Source organism: Oncorhynchus kisutch, linkage group LG4, assembly GCF_002021735.2.
Source record: "Oncorhynchus kisutch isolate 150728-3 linkage group LG4, Okis_V2, whole genome shotgun sequence".
NCBI classification, from domain to species: Eukaryota; Metazoa; Chordata; class Actinopteri; order Salmoniformes; family Salmonidae; genus Oncorhynchus; species Oncorhynchus kisutch.
Window position 1 is genome coordinate 24,973,965 of NC_034177.2, and position 23,329 is coordinate 24,997,293.

The following is a 23,329-nucleotide window of genomic DNA, read 5'->3' on the forward strand; positions in this document are numbered from 1 at the left end:
AAGCCTGTGCTGCATCATAAACTTATAAAGTGCATGAATGGGAGTTATAATTACCTGAGAGTAGAAATAGCTCCTGTAGCAGATTAATAGTCCACACATCACAATGGAGTCACAGTGGTATGTTTAACCGCCCGATTGGAGGTTGTTTAATTTGAATTTGAATTGATGAAAAATAATTGGAATCGGTGGGAGAGAAATTGGAATTGATTAAAATGTTACACAAAAATTTAAACACAATGGAATGGAGTCTACTGGGAATCACTGAAATTGACCTCAATCTAATTCAGGGCTAATTGCTTAGGGGATGCATTTATGAGGCGGTGACATGGCGTATGAAGGACAAAAGCCTTGGTGGTCTCTCCTCTTCAGGGAAAAGCTCTACTGAGCAGATGAAGGAGTGGAACACAGTGTGAGGGTTTCAGCAAGAGCAGCTTCCCTGTCTGCTAAGATTGCTGCTCTACTTTGTCTTTGCAGGGAGAAACAGCTGGTGTGCGTGGATCGACGCGTGACCTTTCATACCAACGAGGAAAAAAGAGCAGCGAAAGCTAAAGTAATAAGGAGGAAAATGCATGGCTTCCACCTCCCCTTGAATCCTGGAAACATATGGGAAACAAACCCAACGTTCCAGTCAGGTGAGCAGCTGCAGTCCAGTGACAGGGCAGATATTTCACCCTCTCTCTCCCAGCCTCTCGCACGGGCCTTCTCATTACACTAACATATTGAGTCATTTAGCCCGTGCCCAGAGAGAGGGGCACTTAGGAAGGTTTAAATGTATGACTCCTGTGCCTTTCTACCTCCCCACATCCACTGTGTCTGCCCACGTCATTCATTACCCAGAGCCAGGCAGTAATGTGTTATTAAGGGGTGGTTGGCCTGGTAAATAAATGGTAGATGGTGGGATCTTCAGGTTATTACAGAGTTGTTAACATGCCTGGAGGAGTGAACTTGAAATGGGGAATGGCGATGGAGAAGACAGCCTTGTTCGTCACATAAATTCACAAACAATTTGATTTGGGTTGATGGCCTGGAGAAAGTCGCCTGCAGAATGTGTTGCATGACAAAATACTTCTACATTATCCTGATGACTCAAAATAAATTGTTCCACTGCTCTGTTGTTCGCTACATACTTTAGTCTGAGACTGCCATCATTGAAGTAGTTTGTTATGATGAGCTGCACGAGGGTCATTGTACGAAACAAAGTAATCTCTAACCAATCAGAGTATCAAAGCCAATGACACATTGTCAAATCGCCACTTTACCAACATGTGTTCTGGCTCTGGCCCAACTCATCAGTTTTCTGTACCAATCAGACGTCCCCGAATGTGTTTACATTCGGTGAAGGTTCGGGTAGGTACTCATTTCCAGACTCATTCTGGAGAGGAAACTAATGTTGTGGGCGTGGCGCAGCGTTTGGCCTGAGCAAGGAGTCTGGGTAGCCAGGCAACTACTACATTTCACTTCCCATATCTAGTAGAGGTCGACCGATTAATCGGAATGTCCAATTAATTAGGGCCGATTTAAAGTTTTCATAACAATCAGAAATCTGTAATTTTGGACGCCGATTTTTTTACACCTTTATTTAATCTTTATTTAAGAACACATTCTTATTTTCAATGACGGCCTAGGAACGGTGGGTAAACTGCCTTGTTCAGGGGCAGAACGACAGATTTTTATCTTGTCAGCTCAGGGATTCAATCTTGCAACCTTACGGTTAACTATGGAATCCAAGATGGTGTAGCAGTCAGACGTCTTTGTCCTGTCGTGTCCCTTGTATATATCGTTTGACATATTTTTCGTCGCATATCCTTTAAAATATTTAGCTAAACCTCAACATCTAAATACTCTCCTGCAACCCGCCTCACCCAATGTGGCGTGGATCTGCTTTTTTTTACTTTACTTCGGATCTGTAATCCCTCAACTGAACCTAGCTAGCTAACTACCAGCTATCAGTCAGCAAACCCTTGCCAGCGGTCATCAGCTAACCTTCAGCTCGGAAAGCTCTCGTCAGTTCGAACAACGTGACTCTAACCAGAGCATAATGGACCTGTTATTTTTATCCCCGGATTCCTACCGCAAACGGAACATTTTCATCTGGATCTTCACAACTAGCTAACCCGCAACCCCGGATGATTACTTCTGGCTAGCGTTTCCATCCCAGAGCCAGCACCAATTAGCTTGAAGAGGCAAAAAGAGACTTACCCCCATCGCGACGTCCCCCAAAGGCTAACTTTCTAGCCCCTGCTATCTGCTTGCTTGCTAACCCGGTCTGCTAACTGCTAGCTGCCGGCCTCAGCCTGCTAACTGCTAGCTTACCTGCCTGGGCTGTAACTGCTAGCCCCTGCTAACTGCTAGCTTTCCCCGGTCTACTAACTGCTAGCTTGTTTAGCCCCGGCCTACTAACTGTTAGCTTGTTAGCATCGGCCTGCTAACTGTCTGAATCGCCGTGTCCCCAGCCAGCCCAACCACTCACTGGACCCATATGTTCACTTGGCTACGCATGTCTCTCTCTAATTTCAATATGCCTTGTCCATTACTGTCCTGGTTAGTGATTACTGTCTTATTTCACTGTTGAGCCTCTAGCCCTGCTCAATATGCCTTAACCAACCATGCTGTTCCACTTCCCACATATGCAATGACATCACCTGGTTTAAACATCTCTAGAGACTATATCTCTCTCGTCATTACTCAATGCCTAGGTTTACCTCTAATGTACTAATTTCCTACCTTACCTTTGTCTGTACACTATGCCTTGAATCTATGCTATCGTGCCCAGAAACCTGCTCCTTTTACTCTCTGTTCTGAACGTGCTAGACGGCCAGTTCATATAGTCTTTAGCCGTACCCTTATCCTACTTCTCCTCTGTTCCTCTGGTGATGTGGAGGTTAATCCAGGTCCTGCAGTGCCTAGCTCCACTCCCACCCCCCAGGTGCTCTCATTTGTTGACTTCTGTAAACGTAAAAGCCTTGGTTTCATGCATGTTAACATTAGAAGCCTACTCCCTAATTTTGTTTTATTCACTGCTTTAGCACACTCTACCAACTCAGATGTCTTAGCCGTGTCTGAATCCTGGCTTAGGAAAACCACCAAAAACCCTGAAATCTCCATTGCTAACTATAACGTTTTCCACCAAGATAGAACTGCCAAAGGGGGCGGTGTTGCAATCTACTGCAAAGATAGCCTGCAGAGTTCTGTATTACTATCTAAGTCTGTACCCAAACAATTTGAGCTTCTACTTCTAAGGCAAGCTTTTTCAAACAGAAATTTGCATCCTGTAGTACTAACTCAAACATGTTCTGGGACACTGTAAAGTCCATGGAGAATAAGAGCACCTCCTCCCAGCTGCCCACTGCTCTGAGGCTAGGAAACACTGTCACCACCGATAAATTCACAATAATTGAGAATTTCAATAACATTTCTCTACGGCTGGCCATGCTTTCCACATAGCTACCCCTACCACGGTCAACTGCCCGGCACCCTCCACAGCAACCCGCCAAAGCTCCCACCATTTCTCCTTTACCCAAATCCAGATAGTTGATGTTCTGAAAGAGCTGCAAAATCTGGACCCATACAAATCAGCCGGGCTAGACAATCTGGACCCTCTCTTTCTAAAATTATCTGCCGAATTTGTTGAAACCCCTATTACTAGCCTATTCAACCTCTCTTTCGTATCGTCTGAGATTCTCAAAGATTGGAATGCTGCCGCGGTCATCCCCCTCTTCAAAGGGGGTGACACTATAGACCCAAACTGCTACAGAAATATATCTATCCTACCCTGTCTTTCTAAGGTCTTCGAAAGCCAAGTTAACAAACAGATTACTGACCATTTCGAATCCCACCATACCTTCTCCGCTATGCAATCTGGTTTCAAAGCTGGTCATGGGTGCACCTCAGCCACGCTCAAGGTTCTAAACGACATCATAACCACCATCGATAAGAGACATTACTGTGCAGCCGTATTCATCGACCTGGCCAAGGCTTTCGACTCTGTCAATCACAACATTCTTATTGGCAGACTCGACAGCCTTGGTTTCTCAAATGATTGCCTCGCCTGGTTTACCAACTACTTCCCTGATAGAGTTCAGTGTGTCAAATCGGAGGGCCTGTTGTCCGGACCTCTGACAGTCTCTATAGGTGTGCCACAGGGTTTAATTCTCAGGCAGACTCTCTTTTCTGTATACATCAGCTCTTGCTGCTGGTGATTCTCTGATCCACCTCTAAGCAGACAACACCATTCTGTATACTTCTGGCCCCTCCTTGGACACTGTGTTAACTAACCTCCAGACAAGCTTCAATGCCACACAACTCTCCTTCCGTGGCCTCCAACTGCTCTTAAACGCAAGTAAAACTAAATGCATGCTATTCAATCGATCACTGCCCGCACCTGCTTGCCTGTCCAGAATCACTACGCTGGACGGCTCTGACTTAGAATACGTGGACAACTACAAATACCTGGGTGTCTGGTTAGACTGTAACCTCTCCTTCCAGACTCACAATAAACATTTCCAATCCAAAATTAAATCTAGAATCGGCTTCCTATATCGCAACAAAGCATCCTTCACTCATGCTGCCAAACATACCCTCGTAAAACTGACCATCCTACCGATCCTCGACTTCGGTGATGTCATCTATAAAATAGCGTCCAAGACTCTACTCAACAAACTGGATGCAGTCTATCACAGTGCCATCCGTTTTGTCACCAAAGCCCCATACACTTCCCACCATTGCAACCTGTACGCTCTCGTTGGTTGGCCCTCGCTTCATACTCGTCGCCAAACCCACCCACTGGCTACAGGTTATCTACAAGTCTCTGCTAGGTAAAGCCCCATCTTATCTCAGCTCACTGGTCACCATAGCAGCACCCACTTGTAGCACGCGCTCCAGCACGTATATCTCACTGGTCACCCCCAAAGCCAATTCCTCCTTTGGTCGTATTTCCTTCCAGTTCTCTGCTGCCCATGACTGGAACGAATTGCAAAAATCTCTGAAGAAGGAGACTCACATCTCCCTCACTAGCTGTAAGCACCAGCTGTCAGAGCAGCTTACAGATCACTGCACCTGTACATAGCCCATCTGTAAACAGCCCATCTATCTACCTACCTCATCCCGATACTGATATTTATTTATTTATGTTGCTCCTTTGCACCCCAGTATCTCTACCTGCACATTCATCTTCTGCCAATCTACCATTCCAGTGTTTAATTGCTATATTGTAATTACTTCGCCACCATGGCCTATTTACAGTGCCTTGCGAAAGTATTCGGATCCCTTGAACTTTGCGACCTTTTGCCACATTTCAGGCTTCAAACATAAAGATATAAAACTGTATTTTTTTTGTGAAGAATCAACAACAAGTGGGACACAATCATGAAGTGGAACGACATTTATTGGATATTTCAAACTTTTTTAACAAAACAAAAACTGAAAAATTGGGCGTGCAAAATTATTCAGCCCCTTTACTTTCAGTGCAGCAAACTCTCTCCAGAAGTTCAGTGAGGATCTCTGAATGATCCAATGTTGACCTAAATGACTAATGATGATAAATACAATCCACCTGTGTGTAATCAAGTCTCCGTATAAATGCACCTGCACTGTGATAGTCTCAGAGGTCCGTTAAAAGCGCAGAGAGCATCATGAAGAACAAGGAACACACCAGGCAGGTCCGAGATACTGTTGTGAAGAAGTTTAAAGCCGGATTTGGATAAAAAAAGATTTCCCAAGCTTTAAACATCCCAGGGAGCACTGTGAAAGCGATAATATTGAAATGGAAGGAGTATCAGACCACTGCAAATCTACCAAGACCTGGCCGTCCCTCTAAACTTTCAGCTCATACAAGGAGAAGACTGATCAGAGATGCAGCCAAGAGGCCCATGATCACTCTGGATGAACTGCAGAGATCTACAGTTGAGGTGGGAGACTCTGTCCATAGGACAACAATCAGTCGTATATTGCACAAATCTGGCCTTTATGGAAGAGTGGCAAGAAGAAAGCCATTTCTTAAAGATATCCATAAAAAGTGCTGTTTAAAGTTTGCCACAAGCCAACTGGGAGACACACCAAACATGTGGAAGAAGGTGCTCTGGTCAGATGAAACCAAAATTGAACTTTTTGGCAACAATGCAAAACGTTATGTTTGGCGTAAAAGCAACACAGGTCATCACCCTGAATACACCATCCCCACTGTCAAACATGGTGGTGGCAGCATCATGGTTTGGGCCTGCTTTTCTTCAGCAGGGACAGGGAAGATGGTTAAAATTGATGGGAAGATGGATGGAGCCAAATACAGGACCATTATGGAAGAAAACCTGATGGAGTCTGCAAAAGACCTGAGACTGGGACGGAGATTTGTCTTCCAACAAGACAATGATCCAAAACATAAAGCAAAATCTACAATGGAATGGTTCAAAAATAAACATATCCAGGTGTTAGAATGGCCAAGTCAAAGTCCAGACCTGAATCCAATCGAGAATCTGTGGAAAGAACTGAAAACCGCTGTTCACAAATGCTCTCCATCCAACCTCACTGAGCTCGAGCTGTTTTGCAAGGAGGAATGGGAAAACATTTCAGTCTCTCGATGTGCAAAACTGATAGAGACATACCCCAAGCGACTTACAGCTGTAATCGCAGCAAAAGGTGGTGCTACAAAGTATTAACTTAAGGGGGCTGAATAATTTTGCACGCCCAATTTTTCAGTTTTTGATTTGTTAAAAAAGTTTGAAATATCCAATAAATGTCGTTCCACTTCATGATTGTGTCCCACTTGTTGTTGATTCTTCACAAAAAAATACAGTTTATATCTTTATGTTTGAAGCCTGAAATGTGGCAAAAGGTCGCAAAGTCCAAGGGTGCCGAATACTTTCGCAAGGCACTGTATTTCTTTAACTTACCTCATTTGCGCTCACTGTATATAGACTTTTTGTTTTCTTCTGTTCTACTGTATTATTGACTGTATGTTTTGTTTATTCCATGTGTAACTCTGTGTTGTTGTATGTGTCGAATTGCTACGCTTTATCTTGGCCAGGTCGAAGTTGCAAATGGGAACTTGTTCTCAACTAGCCTACCTGGTTAAATAAAGGTGAAATAAAATCAAATAAAAAAACTAGTCCAACGCTCTAGCCACCTGCCTCACGAGGAGCCCGCCTGTTACGCAAATGCAGTAAGAAGCCAAGACAAGTTGCTAGCTAGCATTAAACTTAATCAATCATAATCACTAGTTATAACTACACATTGTTGATGATATTACTAGTTTATCTAGCGTGTCCTGCATTGCATATAATCGATGCAGTGCGCATTCGAGAAAAAGGAATGTCGTTGCTCCAACGTATATCTAACCATAAACATCAATGCCTTTCTTAAAATCAATACACAGAAGTACATATTTTTAAACCTGCATATTTAGCTAAAAGAAATCCAGGTCAGCAGGCAATATTAACCAGTTGAAATTGTGTCACTTCTATTGGGTTCATTTCACGCAGAGTCAAGGTATATGCAACAGCTGTCAGGGTCGCCTGGCTCATTGCGATTTAATTTGCCAGAATTTTACGTAATTATGACATTACATAACAAGTTTGTGCAATGTAACAGGAATATTTAGACTGATGGATGCCACCCGTTAGATAAAATACGGAACGGTTCCGTATTTCACTGAGAGAATAAACGTCTTGTTTTCAAGATGATAGTTTCCGGATTCGACCATATTATTGACATAAGGCTCGCATTTCTATGTGTTATTATGTTATAATTAAGTCTATGATTTGATAGAGCAGTCTGACTGAGCCATGGTAGGCACCAGCAGGCTGATAAGCATTCATTCAAACAGCACTTTCGTGCGTTTTGCCAGCAGCTCTGCTGTTTATGACTTCAAGCCTATCAACTCCCGAGATTAGGCTGGTGTAACGATGTGATGTGAAATGGCTAGCTAGTTAGCGGCGTGCGCGCTAATAGCGTTTCAAACGTCACTCGCTCTGAGACTTGGAGAAGTTGTTCCCCTTGCTCTGCATGGGTAACGCTGCTTCCAGGGTGGCTGTTGTCGTTGTGTTCCTGGTTCGAGCCCAGGGAGGAGCGAGGAAAGGGATGGAAGCTATACTGTTACACTGGCAATACTAAAGTGCCTATAAGAACATCCAATAGTCAAAAGTATATGAAATGCAAATGGTATAGAGAGAAATAGTCCTATAATTCCTATAATAACTACAACCTAAAACTTCTTACCTGGGAATATTGAAGACTCATGTTAAAAGGAACCACCAGCTTTCATATGTTCTCATGTTCTGAGCAAGGAACTTAAACGTTAGCTTTCTTACATGGCACATATTGCACTTTTACTTTCTTCTCCAACACTTTGTTTTTGCACTATTTAAACCAAATTGAACATGTTTCATTATTTATTTGAGGCTAAATTGATTTGATTGATGTATTATATTAAGTTAAAATAAGTGTTCGTTCAGTATTGTTGTAATTGTCATTATTACAAATATATTTAAAAAATCGTCCGATTCATTTTTTTGTCCTCCAATAATCAGTATTGGTATTGAAAAATCATAATCGGTCGACCTGTAATATCTAGTGTTGAGGCAATCTCTAAGTCCTTGATTTCCTTTCAGAGTAGAAAGAGCCGTATCTTAGCCCCAAGCCCCATCTCTCCAATCAAAAAAACACATCCACCCGTCACTAAGTCTTGTTGTTGCTTAGCTGTTTACTTCCATCTTGCTTACTGACTCGGATACAACAGCAATGTCCTCTTGAAATATGACACATCTAGCCTTTTCCTGTGATAAATACACACTGCACTCTGGGAGCCTACGTTTCCTGTGGGACACCACCTGTAACAGCCAGTTTATGCAAACATAAATCTCTACACAGAATATTATTTTTCCACTCCAAACTTAATCTCAGATGGGAAAAATAGTAGTGAATGGGTGGCCAGAAATAAACTGGTCCTGAACATCTCTAAAACTAAAAGCATTGTATTTGGGACAAATCATTCCTTAAGATCTAGACCTCAGCTGAATCTGGTAATGAATGTTGTGGCTGTTGAACAAGTTCTGAGGAGACTAAAGTACTTGGCATTACCTTAGAATGTAAACTGTCATGGTCAAAACATTTAGATTCAATGGTTGTAAAGATGGGGAGGAGGTCTGACCGGAATAAATAAATGCTCTGATTTTTTGACACCACACTCCAAAAAGTTCTGCAGGCTCTACTTTTGTCTATTCTTGATTATTGTCCAGTCGTGTGGTCCAGTGCAGCAAGGAAAGACATAGTTAAACTGCAGCTGGCCCAGAACAGAGCGGCACGTTTTGCTCTTCATTGTAATCAGAGGGCTGATTTAAATAATATGCATGCCAGTCTCCCTTGGCTAAGAGTTGAGGAGAGACTGACTGCATCACTTCTTCTTTTTACGAGAAACATTCATGTGTTGAAAATTCCAAATTGTTTGCATAATCAACATGCACACAGCTCTGACACACACACTTATCCCACCAGACATGCCACCACGGGTCTTTTCACAGTCCCCAAATCCAGAACAAATTCAAGAAAGCATACAGTATTATATAGAGCCCTTATTGCATGGAACTCACTTCCATCTCATATTGCTCAAATAAACAGCAAACCTGGTTTCAAAAAACAGATAAAGCAACACCTCCCGGCACAACGCCTCTCCCGTTTTACCTAAATAGTTGGTGTGTATGCACTCATATGTAGTCTACATGTGTCTTTTAAAAATGTCTGTAGATCTGTCCTTGAGCTGTTCTTGTCTAATGATGTTCTGTATTATGCCATTCTGTATTATGTTTCATGTTTTTTGTGGACCACTGGAAGAGTAGCTGCTGCTTTTGCAACAGCTGATGGGGATCCTAATAAAATACCGCCCAAAAAGCAAAGGACAACAGTTTCATAAATCTTGCCACAGAAAACCAATTTGAGATGGGAGGGTTGCTCAGTCAGTTTGACTCCCAAAATAACGTGAAGTAGGTGAAATTACCAACCATAATGCCTTTAGTTTTCCTACTATTCCATTATATTTTTAGGTGTGCTCAGCTGTTTTCTTGGCCTAGGCTATATTTTTGGTCAGAGTTACAGTATGTGCTTTAAGGTGAACAGTAACGTGCTCTGCCAAGCTCTCAGTCACAGGGCTGCCTGTTGAGGCCACAGTCAGAGCCAGATGAGGTCATACATCATGGGGAAGGGCTGTGTGGCTGCATGGACTCGGCCTGTCCTGCTCCCAGCACGGGAACACCACTTCCTCATCTCTAAAACTAAGAGCATTGTATTTGGTACAAATCATTCCCTAAGTTATAGACGTCAGCTGAATCTGGTAATGAATGCTGTGGCTGTTGAACAACTTGAGGAGACTAAATTACTTGGTGTTACCTTAGATTGTAAACTGTCATGGCCAAAACATACTGTATACTGTAGATTCAATGGTTGTAAAGATGGGGAGAAATCTTTCCGTAATAAAGAGATGCTCTGCTTTTTTGACATCACACTCCAAAAAGAAAGTCCTGCAGGATCTAGTTTGTCTAATCTTGATTATTGTTCAGTCGTTTAGTTGAGTGCTGCAAGGAAAGGCCTAGTTTAGATGCAGCTGGCCCAGAACAGAGAGCACGTCTTGCTCTTCATTGTAATCCGAGGGCTAATATAAATACTATGCATGCCAGTCTCTCTTGGTTAAAAGTTGAGGAGAGACTGACCGCATCACTTCTTTTTATAAGAAACTTTAATGTGTTGAAAATCCCAAATTGTTTGCATAGTCAACTTACACACAGCTCTGACACACACACATCAAACATGCCACTAGGGGTCTTTTCACAGTCCCCAAATCCAGAACAAATTCAATAATGCCTACAGTATTATATAGAGACCTTATTGCACTTTGCTCAAATGAGCAGCAAACCTGGTTTAAAAAACAGATAAAGCAACACCCCCTATTTGACCTTCATAGTTTGTGTGTATGTATTGATATGTAGGCTACATGTGCCTTTTTAAAATTGATATAGTTCTGCTCTTGAGCAGTTCTTGTCTATTAATGTTCTGTTTCATGTTTTATGTGGACCCCAGAAAGAGTAACTGCTGCTTTTGCAAAACTAATGGGGATCCTAATAACATATCAAATACCCCTATCCCACCCTGCACCCCAGAGTCAAGGATGATTACCCAGCATTGACATTGTGACACAACATCACTAATGGCTGGGCCTGTCTAGAAGTACGGAACATGTAGAATATTACCCTCCCTCCCTCAGGTTTTAATATTTAATGTTCTACCAATCTCCTCCTGGACATACCGTCCCCCTGGACCTCCTCTACATAGACCTATAGGGAGCTATGGTAATACATTACCCAGGAGTGGAGAAGAAGCTTCTTAATGAATATTCATCTCCCAGTTCATCTGCACCATGACAGGGAGAAGGGGCTTGGAATATAGGATTTGAACAGTGTTTCCCAGGCAGGTATTCCTACTCTCATCACACCGACACAAAAAAATACTTGGCCGTCACCTCACTCTGTACACACATCACCTTACAGAAATCTGACAAATGACCAGGTGTTGCTATGAATGTTTTATAAGAATGAATGTTTGGGTAAATACAAGCATTTCCTAGATACACACTTTAATTTTATTTCCTACAACAGACTTTGGTAAATTTGACCACTTGGACAGTAACTGATCTTACAACAAAACACATTTATATATTATTTCCTATGTAGTTTTAGCTTTGGCATAGCTCACAATTTTGAAAGTACATCTTTTGATGTTAAAACTTAAAACAGTGTTTATCCATGCAGATATCTCATCTCTAAAACATTCTCTACAACCAAACTGTAATTATAGCACCGTTTGGTAAAAGTCTTGAGATGTGTCTTTTTTGGGAACATTTTGACAGTAGCTGACATCCACACGAAGCACATAGTTTATCTATGTGGACATATCCCAAACATATATCTAAAAACAATGAATATACTTTCAGTATGTTTGAAGTTTAAAGACAAAAACATTTACTCTATAAAGAGTTGGTATTAAAGACTTGGTTGATAGATTGTCATTGGAAGCGTTATCCTAATTTCTTGGGGAATGCAAGGCTGGTTAGCCAGATCCAGTATATTAAACATAGGTAGGAACACATTAACACACAGACAATCTGAGTTTATGGGAAAACATCACAAGAAAGCAACTGATAGGATACAGACGCAATAAGAAAACAACACAAGAAGCCTTCTTGTACCAACTGACAATAATATGGCAATATAAGAATGACGATAAATAATGTCATTGTTTTTGCCAAGTATACTTATAAACAATAAAACCATGTGGACATACAGGTCATAAAAATGCAGAATCAAATAATTTGGGGATTGGGGGTAGGCTTCGGTCATGTTCCCCTGCTTAGACATTGCATGCATCAACCAGTGTTTTCATGCCATGTCATTGACTGTGTCATCGACTGACAGATTGCTATAATTATATGATGTGGTTAGCTGATACATATAATACCTTTCCCGGCGTTGTAAGATCTGGCGGCGTCAGCAACACCGTGGCAGAGGAACACACCCATTCGTTAGATTTGAGTATGGTCCTTTCAGCTACTAACTTAACACCTCTTGAAATGAATAGAATTCAAGCCAAGCCTACATTAATTTTTTTTATCTGGAGGATGGCATTGCACACTTTTTTACAAGCAATCTACAGGTAACTGCCAAAATAATGGAAACACTTGAGTAAATGAAGGTACAGAGTATATTGAAAGCAGGTGCCTAAACACAGGTTTGGGTTATGTATAGAAATGCTGGGCAGGACATTATTTTGGCTACCATGGCTATTCTCCCTTAGGATGACAATGTGCACAAGTGGTCACTGAATGGATTGATGAGCATGAAAATGATGTAAGCCATATGCCATGGACATCCCCAAGATCTCAACCCAATTTAACACTTATGGGAGATTCTGGAGCAGTGCCTGAGATAGCATTTTCCACCACCATCAAAACACCAAATTACGGAATTTCTCGAGGAAGAATGGTGTCGCATCCCTCGAATAGAGTTCAAGACACTTGTCAAAACTATGCCAAGGTGCATTGAAGCTGTTCTGGCTCGTGGTGGCCCAACGCCCTATTAAGACACTTTTTGGAGGTGTTTCCTTTATTTTGGCAGTTACCTGTATCTGGGCCGGTTTTCAGCTTCACACTGCCAGGCAGAGGCAGGAAGGGCTGTCAGCTACGGATGGGAAACCTAACGGCGCGGGGGTCTTTCTGCATGCTGTGCAAACATTAGCCATGCAAATTATTGTCACAGTCTCAGCCCTGGGAGGCCACAGTCACATATAGACTGGCCATGCATAAAGGTCAGATCTGAGGAAGACAGGCAGGCAGGCACAGACGTTCATTCAGCTGATCATCCATCTCTCTCTTTTTTCATTCCAGCAGGGTCTCTATAGCGTTAAACCATTTAGGAGGACTGTGATGGTCATGACTGGCGTCAAATGAGAGAAAACTAAATGTCCCTCTGATGACAATAAAGCTGTTCCCAACCAAAAGAAACAGCTCAGTCATCTCAGATAGCTCTCAGTAAAACTAAACAGCATGAAATTGACGACCGACACTGATGTGACCACAGACTAAATGACCCGGGAAGTCTCCATTATTTTCTCTCTAAATGACCAGACTCAGAACACCATAACAATTTATTCTACAATGTTCCCTCACAACTGACCATTGAAACGTCTTCAGTATGGCAGGAGTACTCGTTAGCAAAGCTTAAAGGGAAGATCCAAGACTAACAGTATGTTTTAATGGATCCTTATATAATTGTGCTGTATGTGGGTGATAAGACGGAATGGATAATTGTTGATTTAGATAGCTGTGTTACCAAGTATCCAATTTTGCAATACAGTTCATTCTCCTTTCCCTCTGAGTCAAAGACAGTTCTTCCTGGTGAGTAGAAACCTCCCGTCTGTGATGGTAAAACAAAGCATATATAAACTGTCCAGAAATAGCTGTTTTAGAGAGATGAATGTGGCCCATGCTTCCTGTAGATATACTGTAATGTGTACATTCTGTGGCGTTGCCCTGCTCCTAAGTGTCACGAATGGCCATGGCGACACACACTGACAAACACATACATATGTCTATATTTAATCTTAAAAACACAATGAAGGAGTCACCCACACACACAAAATGTCCCCACTTGTCCAAATGTTTTCTTTGTTTTACTATCCTTGTTAGGACTTCTGGTCCCCACAAGGATAGTAAAAGCAAAAACACATATACACACGCACACAAACACACAGTGCCTGGCTGCTTTGCTACCGTTCAGTAACTACCACAAAAAAATGACCCATGAAAACAAATAAATAGCCTCAAATAGAAAAACATACACTCTCTGGTATCCTCTATCTAATAAAAAAAATAGACATGGTAAGGCACAAGTTTTGATTAAGAGCATGGGTGTATGAGAAGGTTATGAGGGCTCAGCCCAGTTTGACTCCGATGTCCTGTCCATAGTAAAGCACCTGCAGCAGGATGGCTACGTCGATAAGGATCTGGACTGCCCCACACACACAGAACTGAAACGGGCTGTCGTTCATCACAAAGTATGCCGTCTTGAAGATGTCTCCAGCAGTCCACAGCAGCACCATCTTCACACTAATAAAAGAGAGATAAGGAGTGAGAAAGAGGTAAATCCATATGAATTCAATCACTTTTTGACAGCATCCCTCCTTTTGATGTAAAAACCCTGTATTCAAGAGCATGTTGTGTCTCAACCGATGGCGGGCACAACACACATACTTCCGATTATATAAAATAGGGTTTAAGCTACAACATATGCAAATATTTAAAACATTTGATCATTGACGTTTAAGGTTTAAAACTTTATTTTTTCAATGCAAAAGATAGTTCAACAACCCTGTTTGTAAGCTTTTTAATTAGATCAATGTCAATCGTTCATCTTTTCCAGTGATGAAGACGGATGTCTCATGGTATGGTGAGTATGCAAAATAGGTCAACTTTGAGCACCTTCATCTCTTGTTTTGGCATTCAGGTCCAAAAAGTCACTCTCTGAGCCCTTCTACAATGGGCAAATATGTATGGAAGGTTTCATTCAAATCAAAAGGGGTGCTGTCAAAAAGTGATTGAATTCAAATGGATTTACCCAAAGAGGAAATATGTAGCAAAAGAGACATTTTATTTTCCAAGATCCACTTTTGGGAAAACCAGATCTGTTGTATACATGTACAGACAGGCACAGCAACAAGCTGATACTAGGACTCAACAGTATCACTGTTTCATAAGTACAGGCTGAAATCAGTATACAACAAAGTCTGAGAGTAGGAAAAGAGAACATAAGATAAACAATCAATAAACAGAGTAAATCGGCCAGCATAACAATGATTGATCAGGCAGAACGCTGCCTAGACATCTGCAGTGCAGGTTAACACCCTCAAGAGGAGCACAGTAGCCATCTCCATATGAGTTTAGAGCTCAGCCAGTAGTCTAACTTCTCTAAAGTTAGAGCAAAACTTTTTAAAGAACGTTTTGAGTGAGAATGATTACCATCGTAACAGAGAATGTGACAGGGTTGAACTGAAGACAGACTGCTGAACAGCTTTCCCCCCTCCACCTTCTCCTCCTCTCTCTCTCTCTCTCTCTCCCTTTCCTCAGGCCAATTCTATCCCACCGGTATTCATGCAAAAATGTGTTTATTAATTTAATTTGAGCCGGGCAGAGTAGAAGAGAGCAGAGCAGGAGAGGCCTGGGAATGTGTGAGGGACTATCAGTCAACTGTCAGTTCTGAGGAAAACACAGAGAACAACTCCAGCACGTCATTAAGGTCAGAGTGGCCAATGAGTCTATCACAGGACAGAACAACTCTAATGAACACAGGGAATGGCTGCCACGCTATCTTTGAGCGCTCCTTGAGCTCTCCCTACCCATGTCAACTAATCTCTCTTCTCATCTCTCTTCACAGTGTAACGAATGATCCATTATCACTGAACAATACTACGTTGGCAATTGGTACAGCCCGGTGACATGATACAAACACATTATTATGACTGGGGTACAGTGAGGACAAGGTGAGGCTGCAGCTTCTACTGGCCAATCACTGGGTTGTTATAGAGCTGTATAGGGTGAGAACATATGCATGTTCACATGAGGTGTGTATGGGGTGAAATAAGGAAGAGTGCATGTGTATGTGTACATATCTATAGCATACACATATGATGTGAGTTTGTATACAGACCAGGAAGAAAACTTTCACTGTGTAATATGGTGTACAGTTGGTCAGCACACGTCAGTCTTCACTTTAGAGGTATGAGTGTGAGGAGAAACTCATATCTTGCTACATTAATGGACAAAGGATGACTCGAATGTCCTCCATAACCAATTCAAGTCACATTTTACGACTGCCCCCATTTTGGTTCCAGGTAAAACCTTTTTGGTTCCAGGTAGAACCATTTTGGGTTCCATGTAGAACCCTCTGAGGAAAGGATTCTACATGGAACCCAAAACAATTATACTTGGAACTAACAAGGGTTCTTCAAAGGGTTCTCCTATGGGGACAGCCCCAAAAAACTTTTAGGTTCCAGATATAACTTTTTTTTTAAAAGAATGTACATCTGCTTTTGAACAAAGAAGGAATGGGAGCTATGCTCAATGATGGACATGATCTCTCTCTCTGAGCTGCTATTCCACAGGGAAATCCATTCCTTTTGACTGACTAAAACATTCCTGTTTCAAGCCATTTTCAGAATGTATCCGCACAAGAGAGAGCTCTCCAGCCGAACCCCTCCCACTAATCCCAAGCACTTTAATGTTTGCTTTTTACCATTTCCCCCTCTTTTTTTTCTCCTGCCTGCCCCAAGTCCTCTGCTAATTTCATTGCTCCAGAGACTGCAAACATCATTAACGAGGATGAGTCATTAATGAGGTAATTAACAGGGGCAGGTCATCTGTACAAGAGCAGCCCCAACAGCAGCGCATTAGAATGGAGACAAAATGGCACTTTAAAGGTCGTTAATCTCATGCACAAAACACACCTCCACTTAAACTCATGCTGTCACACACTAGCACACTATTCAACTTCTGGGCTGCGTTCAGTACGTTTTTAAATTCTGGAACATTTCATTGAAAAAAGGGAGGGGTTGGGTTGTGAGTTGGGGAATGCTGTCAGCATGGCCACTGGCCTTTAAATAAGTCACTCATTGCTTCAAGCCACACCTTTCCACATCCACCAAATGGGAGTAAACATACCTCAAAGTCTGTTCAAGAATGTAAAAGAAAGTTTGGGGGAAACTTGTCATTCAGTACAAAAAATTCCACAACATAGCAAACATTCAAGCGAACTGAACGCACTTCTGGTCTCCATCCCTCTCGCTCATGACTCTACCTTTCTCCCCCCTCTCTCTCACATGCACACACACACACTATTACACATGTAATTTGTTCAGTGAATCAACAGGAGATTAAGGAAATACTGAGTAAACAATTGAGCAGGGTCTTGGGTGGTCTTTGTAGGGAGGAGAAGTAATTATGGCATTGATTAGAAAAACTGACACGCTGTTTCTCGATCTGGGCCCCCCACTAACGCTGTCCAACGTGAGTCCTGACAATTCCCCTATTGATCCCATCTAACCTGACATCTTCATCTACCCTAAGTCGCAGAGCATAGCAGAGGGAACAGAGAGTGAAGGAAGGACGAACAGAGAGAAAATGTGTGTGAGAGTGAGATTATCTCTTATTAGATACCTCTTCTTTATCATCTCAAAAATATGTATTCATCTCATGCAAACACACAATTTACAAACACAGAGCGTCAGCAAATCACCCTATACGCCACTTCACCAGAGGCAGAGGGAACAGGAGGATATACTGTAGTGGTGCAGATGCTGGGGATAGTTGCAGAATAAAAAGTGACAGAGAGCCAGTTGGAGGGAGCGTGTGAATGAGGTGAGGATGGGTGTACTGATAGGTATCTGGCTCCGGCAGTGATTGTGCTCTGTATTGAGCGAGAGCTGTCAGGCCTCCATTGAGCTTTTCTTACAGAGGCTTGGAACACAGATGGAGCTCCTGAAAGGTTGCTGACTGTGGCGGCACTAAGAGTACAGAAAGTGATATTTACATTGAACTCCTCCTGAACTTTCTCAGAACCATCAGGAGTTACACCACCTGAACATTAATCCCCTCAGCTCCCCACCTTCATCACTACTCTCCTCCCTTGTTCTCTTCTTCTCTCCCGCACTGCATCAGGGCTCATCTGTTCCCTCCTTTCTGAGCCTCTGAGCTAATTACTGTACTGACAGGGGAAGAGGAGAGGTATAGCAGATGAGAGAGGATGAGAGGTGGAGGAGAAGAGTGGAAGAAAGGAAAGGAAGGACAGGAGGGAAAGGGAAGAACAGGAGAGGAGAGGAGAGGAAAGGAAAGGAAATGGGAAAGGATGAGACATCAACACTCCTCACCTAAGGGACCCCATGTGGAGGATTCTGGGTGGGATACTATTAAGGCATCTGCATACTAGTTTCGGTTTGCTCCTAGCAGAACTCGGCTAGGCGAAGCGAACTTCAGTGCCTCGCATAATCAAGAATTCTGTCATTAATGTTGACTTCTTAGTCTAAGATGTTTGATGCAGTATTTCTCAAGTGAAAAAATGTGCATGAAAACAAGTCGTCTGCCATTGAATGACGACAAACACTTCATTAAAGAATCCATACTGTTGACAAATCACAGACGAAGGGGCATAGACTTCGGCTACCGAACTTTAGGCAGTGGGCCATAGCGAGCTATCTGATTTAGTTTAATTGATGATTGCTGTTTTTTTATTTATTTTAAATTGATATTTATTTCACATTTTTTTAACCAGGTAGGCCAGTTGAGATCCAGTTCTCATTTACAACTGCGACCTGGACAAGATAAAGCAAAGCAGTGCTACACAAACAACAACACAGAGTTAAACATGGAATAAACAAACATACAGTCAATAATACAAAATAATAGAAAAAGTCTGTATACAGGGTGTGCAAATGAGGTAGGATAAGGGAGGTAAAGGCACTAAATAGGCCTTAGTGGCAAAATAATTACAATATAGCAATTAAACACTGGAATGATAGATGCAGAAGATGAGTGCGCACGTAGAGATACTGGGGTGCAGGTGCAGTGATCTGTGAGCTGCTCTGACAGCTGGTGCCTAAAGTTAATGAGGGAGATATGAGTCTCCAGCTTCAGTGATTGTTGCAGTTCATTCCAGTCATTGGCAGCAGAGAACTGGAAGGAAAGGCAGCCAAAGGAGGAATTGGCTTTGGGGGTGACCAGTGAAATATACCTGCTGGATACCTGCTGGAGCGCGTGCTACGGGTGGGTGCTGCTATGGTGACCAGTGAGCTGAGATAAGGCGGGGCTTTACCAAGCAGAGACTTATAGATGACCTGGAGCCAGTGGGTTTGGCGATGAATATGAAGCAAGGGCCAGCCAACGAGACCATACAGGTCGCAGTGGTGGGTAGTATATGAGGCTTTGGTGAGAAAACGGATGGCACTGTGATAGACTGCATCCAATTTGCTGAGTAGAGTGTTGGGGGCTATTTTGTAAATGACATCCCCGAAGTCAAGGATCGGTGGGATAGTCAGTTTTACGAGGGTATGTTTGGCAGCATGAGTGAAGGAAGCTTTGATGTGAAATAGGAAGCCAATTCTCGATTTAGTTTTGGATTGGAGATGCTTAATGTGAGTCTGGAAGGAGAGTTTACAGTCTAACCAGACACCTAGGTATTTGTAGTTGTCCACATATTCTAAGTCAGAATCGTCCAGAGTAGTGATGCTGGACAGGCGGGCAGGTGTGGGCAGTGATCGGTTGAAGAGCATGCGCTTAGTTTTACTTGCATTTAAGAGCAGTTGGAGGCCATGGAAGGAGAGTTGTATGGCATTAAAGCTCGTCTGGAGCTTAGTTAACACAGTGTCCAAAGAAGGGCCAGAAGTATACAGAATGGTGTCGTCTGCGTAGAGGTGGATCAGAGAATCACCAGCAGCAAAAGCGACATCATTGATGTATACAGAGAAGAGAGTCGGCCCGAGAATTGAACCCTCTGGCACCCCCATAGAGACTGCCAGAGGTCCGGACAACAGGCATTCCGATTTGACACACTGAACTCTATCTGAGAAGTAGTTGGTGAACCAGGCGAGGCAGTAATTTGAGTAACCAAGGCTGTTGAGTCTGCCGATAAGAATGTGGTGATTGACAGAGTCGAAGGCCTTGGCCAGGTCGATTAATACAGCAGCACAGTATTGTCTCTTATCTGTAGCAGTTAGCAGTTTGGGTCTAGAGTGTCTCCCCCTTTGAAGACGGGATGACCGCGGCAGCTTTCCACTCTTTGGTGATCTCAAATGATACGAAAGAGGTTGAACAGGCTAGAAATAGGGGTTGCAACAATTTTAGAAAGAGAGGGTCCAGATTGTCTCGCCCGGTTGATTTGTAGGGGTCCAGATTTGGCAACTCTTTCAGAACATCAGCTGTCTGGATTTGCGGGAAGAAGAAATGGGGGAGGCTTGGGCAAGTTGCTGTGGGGGGTGCAGGGCTGTTGACCAGGGTAGGGGTAGGTGGAAAGCATGGCCAGCTGTAGAAAAATGCTTATTGAAATTCTCAATTATCTTGGATTTATCGGTGGTGACAGTGTTTCCATAACCCCAGTGCAGTGGGCAGCTGGGATTAGGTGCTCTTATTCTCCATGGGCTTTGCAGTGTCCCAGAACGTTTTGGAGTTTGTGCTACAGGATGCAAATTTCAGTTTGAAAAAGCTAGCCTTTGCTTTCCTAACTGCCTGTATATATTGGTTCCTGACTTCCCTGATAAGCTGCATATCGCGTGGTCTATTCGATGGTAATGCAGTACGCCACAGGATGTTTTTGTACTGTTCAAGGGCAGTCAGGTCTGGAGTGAACCAAGGGCTATATCTGTTCCTGGTTCTACATTTTTTGAATGGGGCATGCTTATTTAAGATGGTGAGGAAAGCACTTTTAAAGAATAACCAGGCATCCTCTACTGACGGAATGAGGTCAATATCCTTCCAGGATACCCGGGCCAAGTCGATTAGAAAGGCCTGCTCGCTGAAGTGTTTTAGGGAGAATTTGACAGTGATGAGGGGTGGTCGTTTGACCGCAGACCCATTACGAGCGCAGGCAATGAGACAGTGATCGCTGAGATCCTGGTTGAAGACAGCAGAGGTGTATTTGGAGGGCAGGTTGGTTAGAATGATATCTATAAGGGTGCCCGTGTTTACAGATTTAGGGTTGTACCTGGTAGGTTCATTGATCATTTGTGTGAGACTGAGGGCATCAAGCTTATATTGTAGGATGGCCGGGGTGATAAGCATGTCCCAGTTTAGGTCACCTAACAGCACAAGCTCTGAAGATAGATGGGGGCAATCAATTCACATATGGTGTCCAGGGCACAGCTGGGGGCAGAAGGTGGTCTATAGCATGCGGCAACGGTGAGAGACTTGTTTCTGGATATAGCTATAACATTTTCCGACAAGATAGAACTGCCAAAGGGGGCGGAGTTGCAATCTACTGCAGACATAGCCTGCAGAGTTCTGTCTTACTATCCAGGTCTGTGCTCAAACAATTTGAGCTTCTACTTTTAAATATCTACTTAACCAGAAACAAGTCTCACCATTGCCGCTTGCTATTGGGATGGATATTTCAGGGTTTTTGGTGGTTTTCCTAAGCCAGGATTCAGCCAGGATTTAGATTCAGTTGGCAGTGTGCTAAAGCAGTGAATAAAACAAACTTAGGGAGGAGGCTTCTAATGTTAACATGCATGAAACCAAGGCTTTTACGGTTACAGAAGTCAACAAATGAGATCGCCTGGGGAATGGGAGTGGAGCTAGGCACTGCAGGGCCTGGATTTACCTCTACATCACCAGAGGAACAGAGGAGGAGTAGGATAAGGGTACAGCTAAAGGCTATAGGAACTGGTCGTCTAGTATATTCGGAACAGAGAGTAAAAGAAGCAGGTTCCTGGTCACGGTAGAATAGATTCATGGCATAATGTACAGACAAAGGTATGGTAGGATATGAATACAATGAAGGTAAACCTATGAATTGAGTGACGATTAGAGAGATTTTGTCTCTAGAAACATAATTTAAACCAGGTGAGGTTACCGCATGTGTGGGAGGTGGAACTAAAGGGTTAGCTAAGGTGTATTGAGCAGGGATAGAGGCTCTACAGTGAAATAAGACAATAATCACTAACCAAAACAGCTAGCTGCGATGATCCAAGTGAAAAGGTTCAGAGGTTGCGGTAGGAATCCGGAGATATGGAGTAAAATAAGTCCGGTTTGCTCTGGTTTGAATTGCACTGTGCAGACTGGCAAGAGTTGTCTGGGTTAAAGGTTAGCTGATGACCGCTAGCAGTGGCTAGCTGACTACTAGCTAGTTAGCTGGCTAGCTGCTGTTGGGGGTTCCAGTTCAAAAGTAAAGAAAATAGCAGATCCATACCACTCTCCTGCAGTCGAGGCGGACTGCAGGAGAGTATGTTAAAGTTGATTCTAGCCATCCCGTATCCGGGATCGTGAATACAGCCTCAAGCTCATTACCATAACGCAACGTTAACTATTCATGAAAATCGCAAATGAAATGAAATAAATATGCTAGCTCTCAAGCTTAGCCTTTTGTTAACAACACTGTCATCTCAGATTTTCAAAATATGCTTTTCAACCATAGCAAAACAAGCATTTGTGTAACAGTATTGATAGCTAGCGTAGCATTTAGCGTTAGCATTCAGCGGGCAACATTTTCACAAAAACAAGAAAAGCATTCAAATAAAATAATTTACCTTTGAAGAACTTCGGATGTTTTCAATGAGGAGACTCTCAGTTAGACATGTTAGCAGTTTGTTCAGTTTTTCCTGAAAGATTCTTTGTATAGGAGAAATCGCTCCGTTTTGTTCGTCACGTTTGGCTACAAAAAAAAGTCAGTCATCAAAGCGCCGAACTTTTTTCCAAATTAACTCCATAATATCGACTGAAACATGGTAAATGTTGTTTAGAATCAAGCCTCAAGGTGTTTTTCACATATCTCTTCGATGATATATCGTTTGTGGAAGTCTCGTCTCTCCTCTGAATCACATGGCTGAATGCGTGCAGCTGAAGATTACGCACCAATTTCGACAAAGGACACCGGGCGGACACCTGGTAAATGTAGTCTCTTATGGCCAATCTTCCAATGATATGCCTACAAACACGTCACAATGCTGCAGACACCTTGGGGAAACGGCAGAACGTGTAGGCTCGTTCAGGGCGCATTCACAGCTATATAAGGAGACAATGGAAAACATTGCCTCAAAAATT

At 42.8% G+C, this 23,329-nt stretch overlaps 1 protein-coding gene across 2 annotated transcripts in view; it reads right to left on the minus strand.

The window, feature by feature from the left end:
- Positions 1-11,547: 11,547 nt before the first annotated feature.
- Positions 11,548-23,329, minus strand: part of LOC109889303 (solute carrier family 66 member 2-like) — an 80,514-nt gene continuing 68,732 nt past the window's right edge. Inside the window, exon 4 of one of the 2 annotated variants that reach the window (XM_020480643.2) lies at positions 11,548-14,638. In XM_020480643.2, the coding sequence (XP_020336232.1) occupies positions 14,464-14,638 (175 nt within the window). In that variant the 3' untranslated portion in view covers positions 11,548-14,463. The remainder of the gene's footprint in view (positions 14,639-23,329) is intronic. The other variant, XM_031822707.1, reaches the window with a different exon arrangement.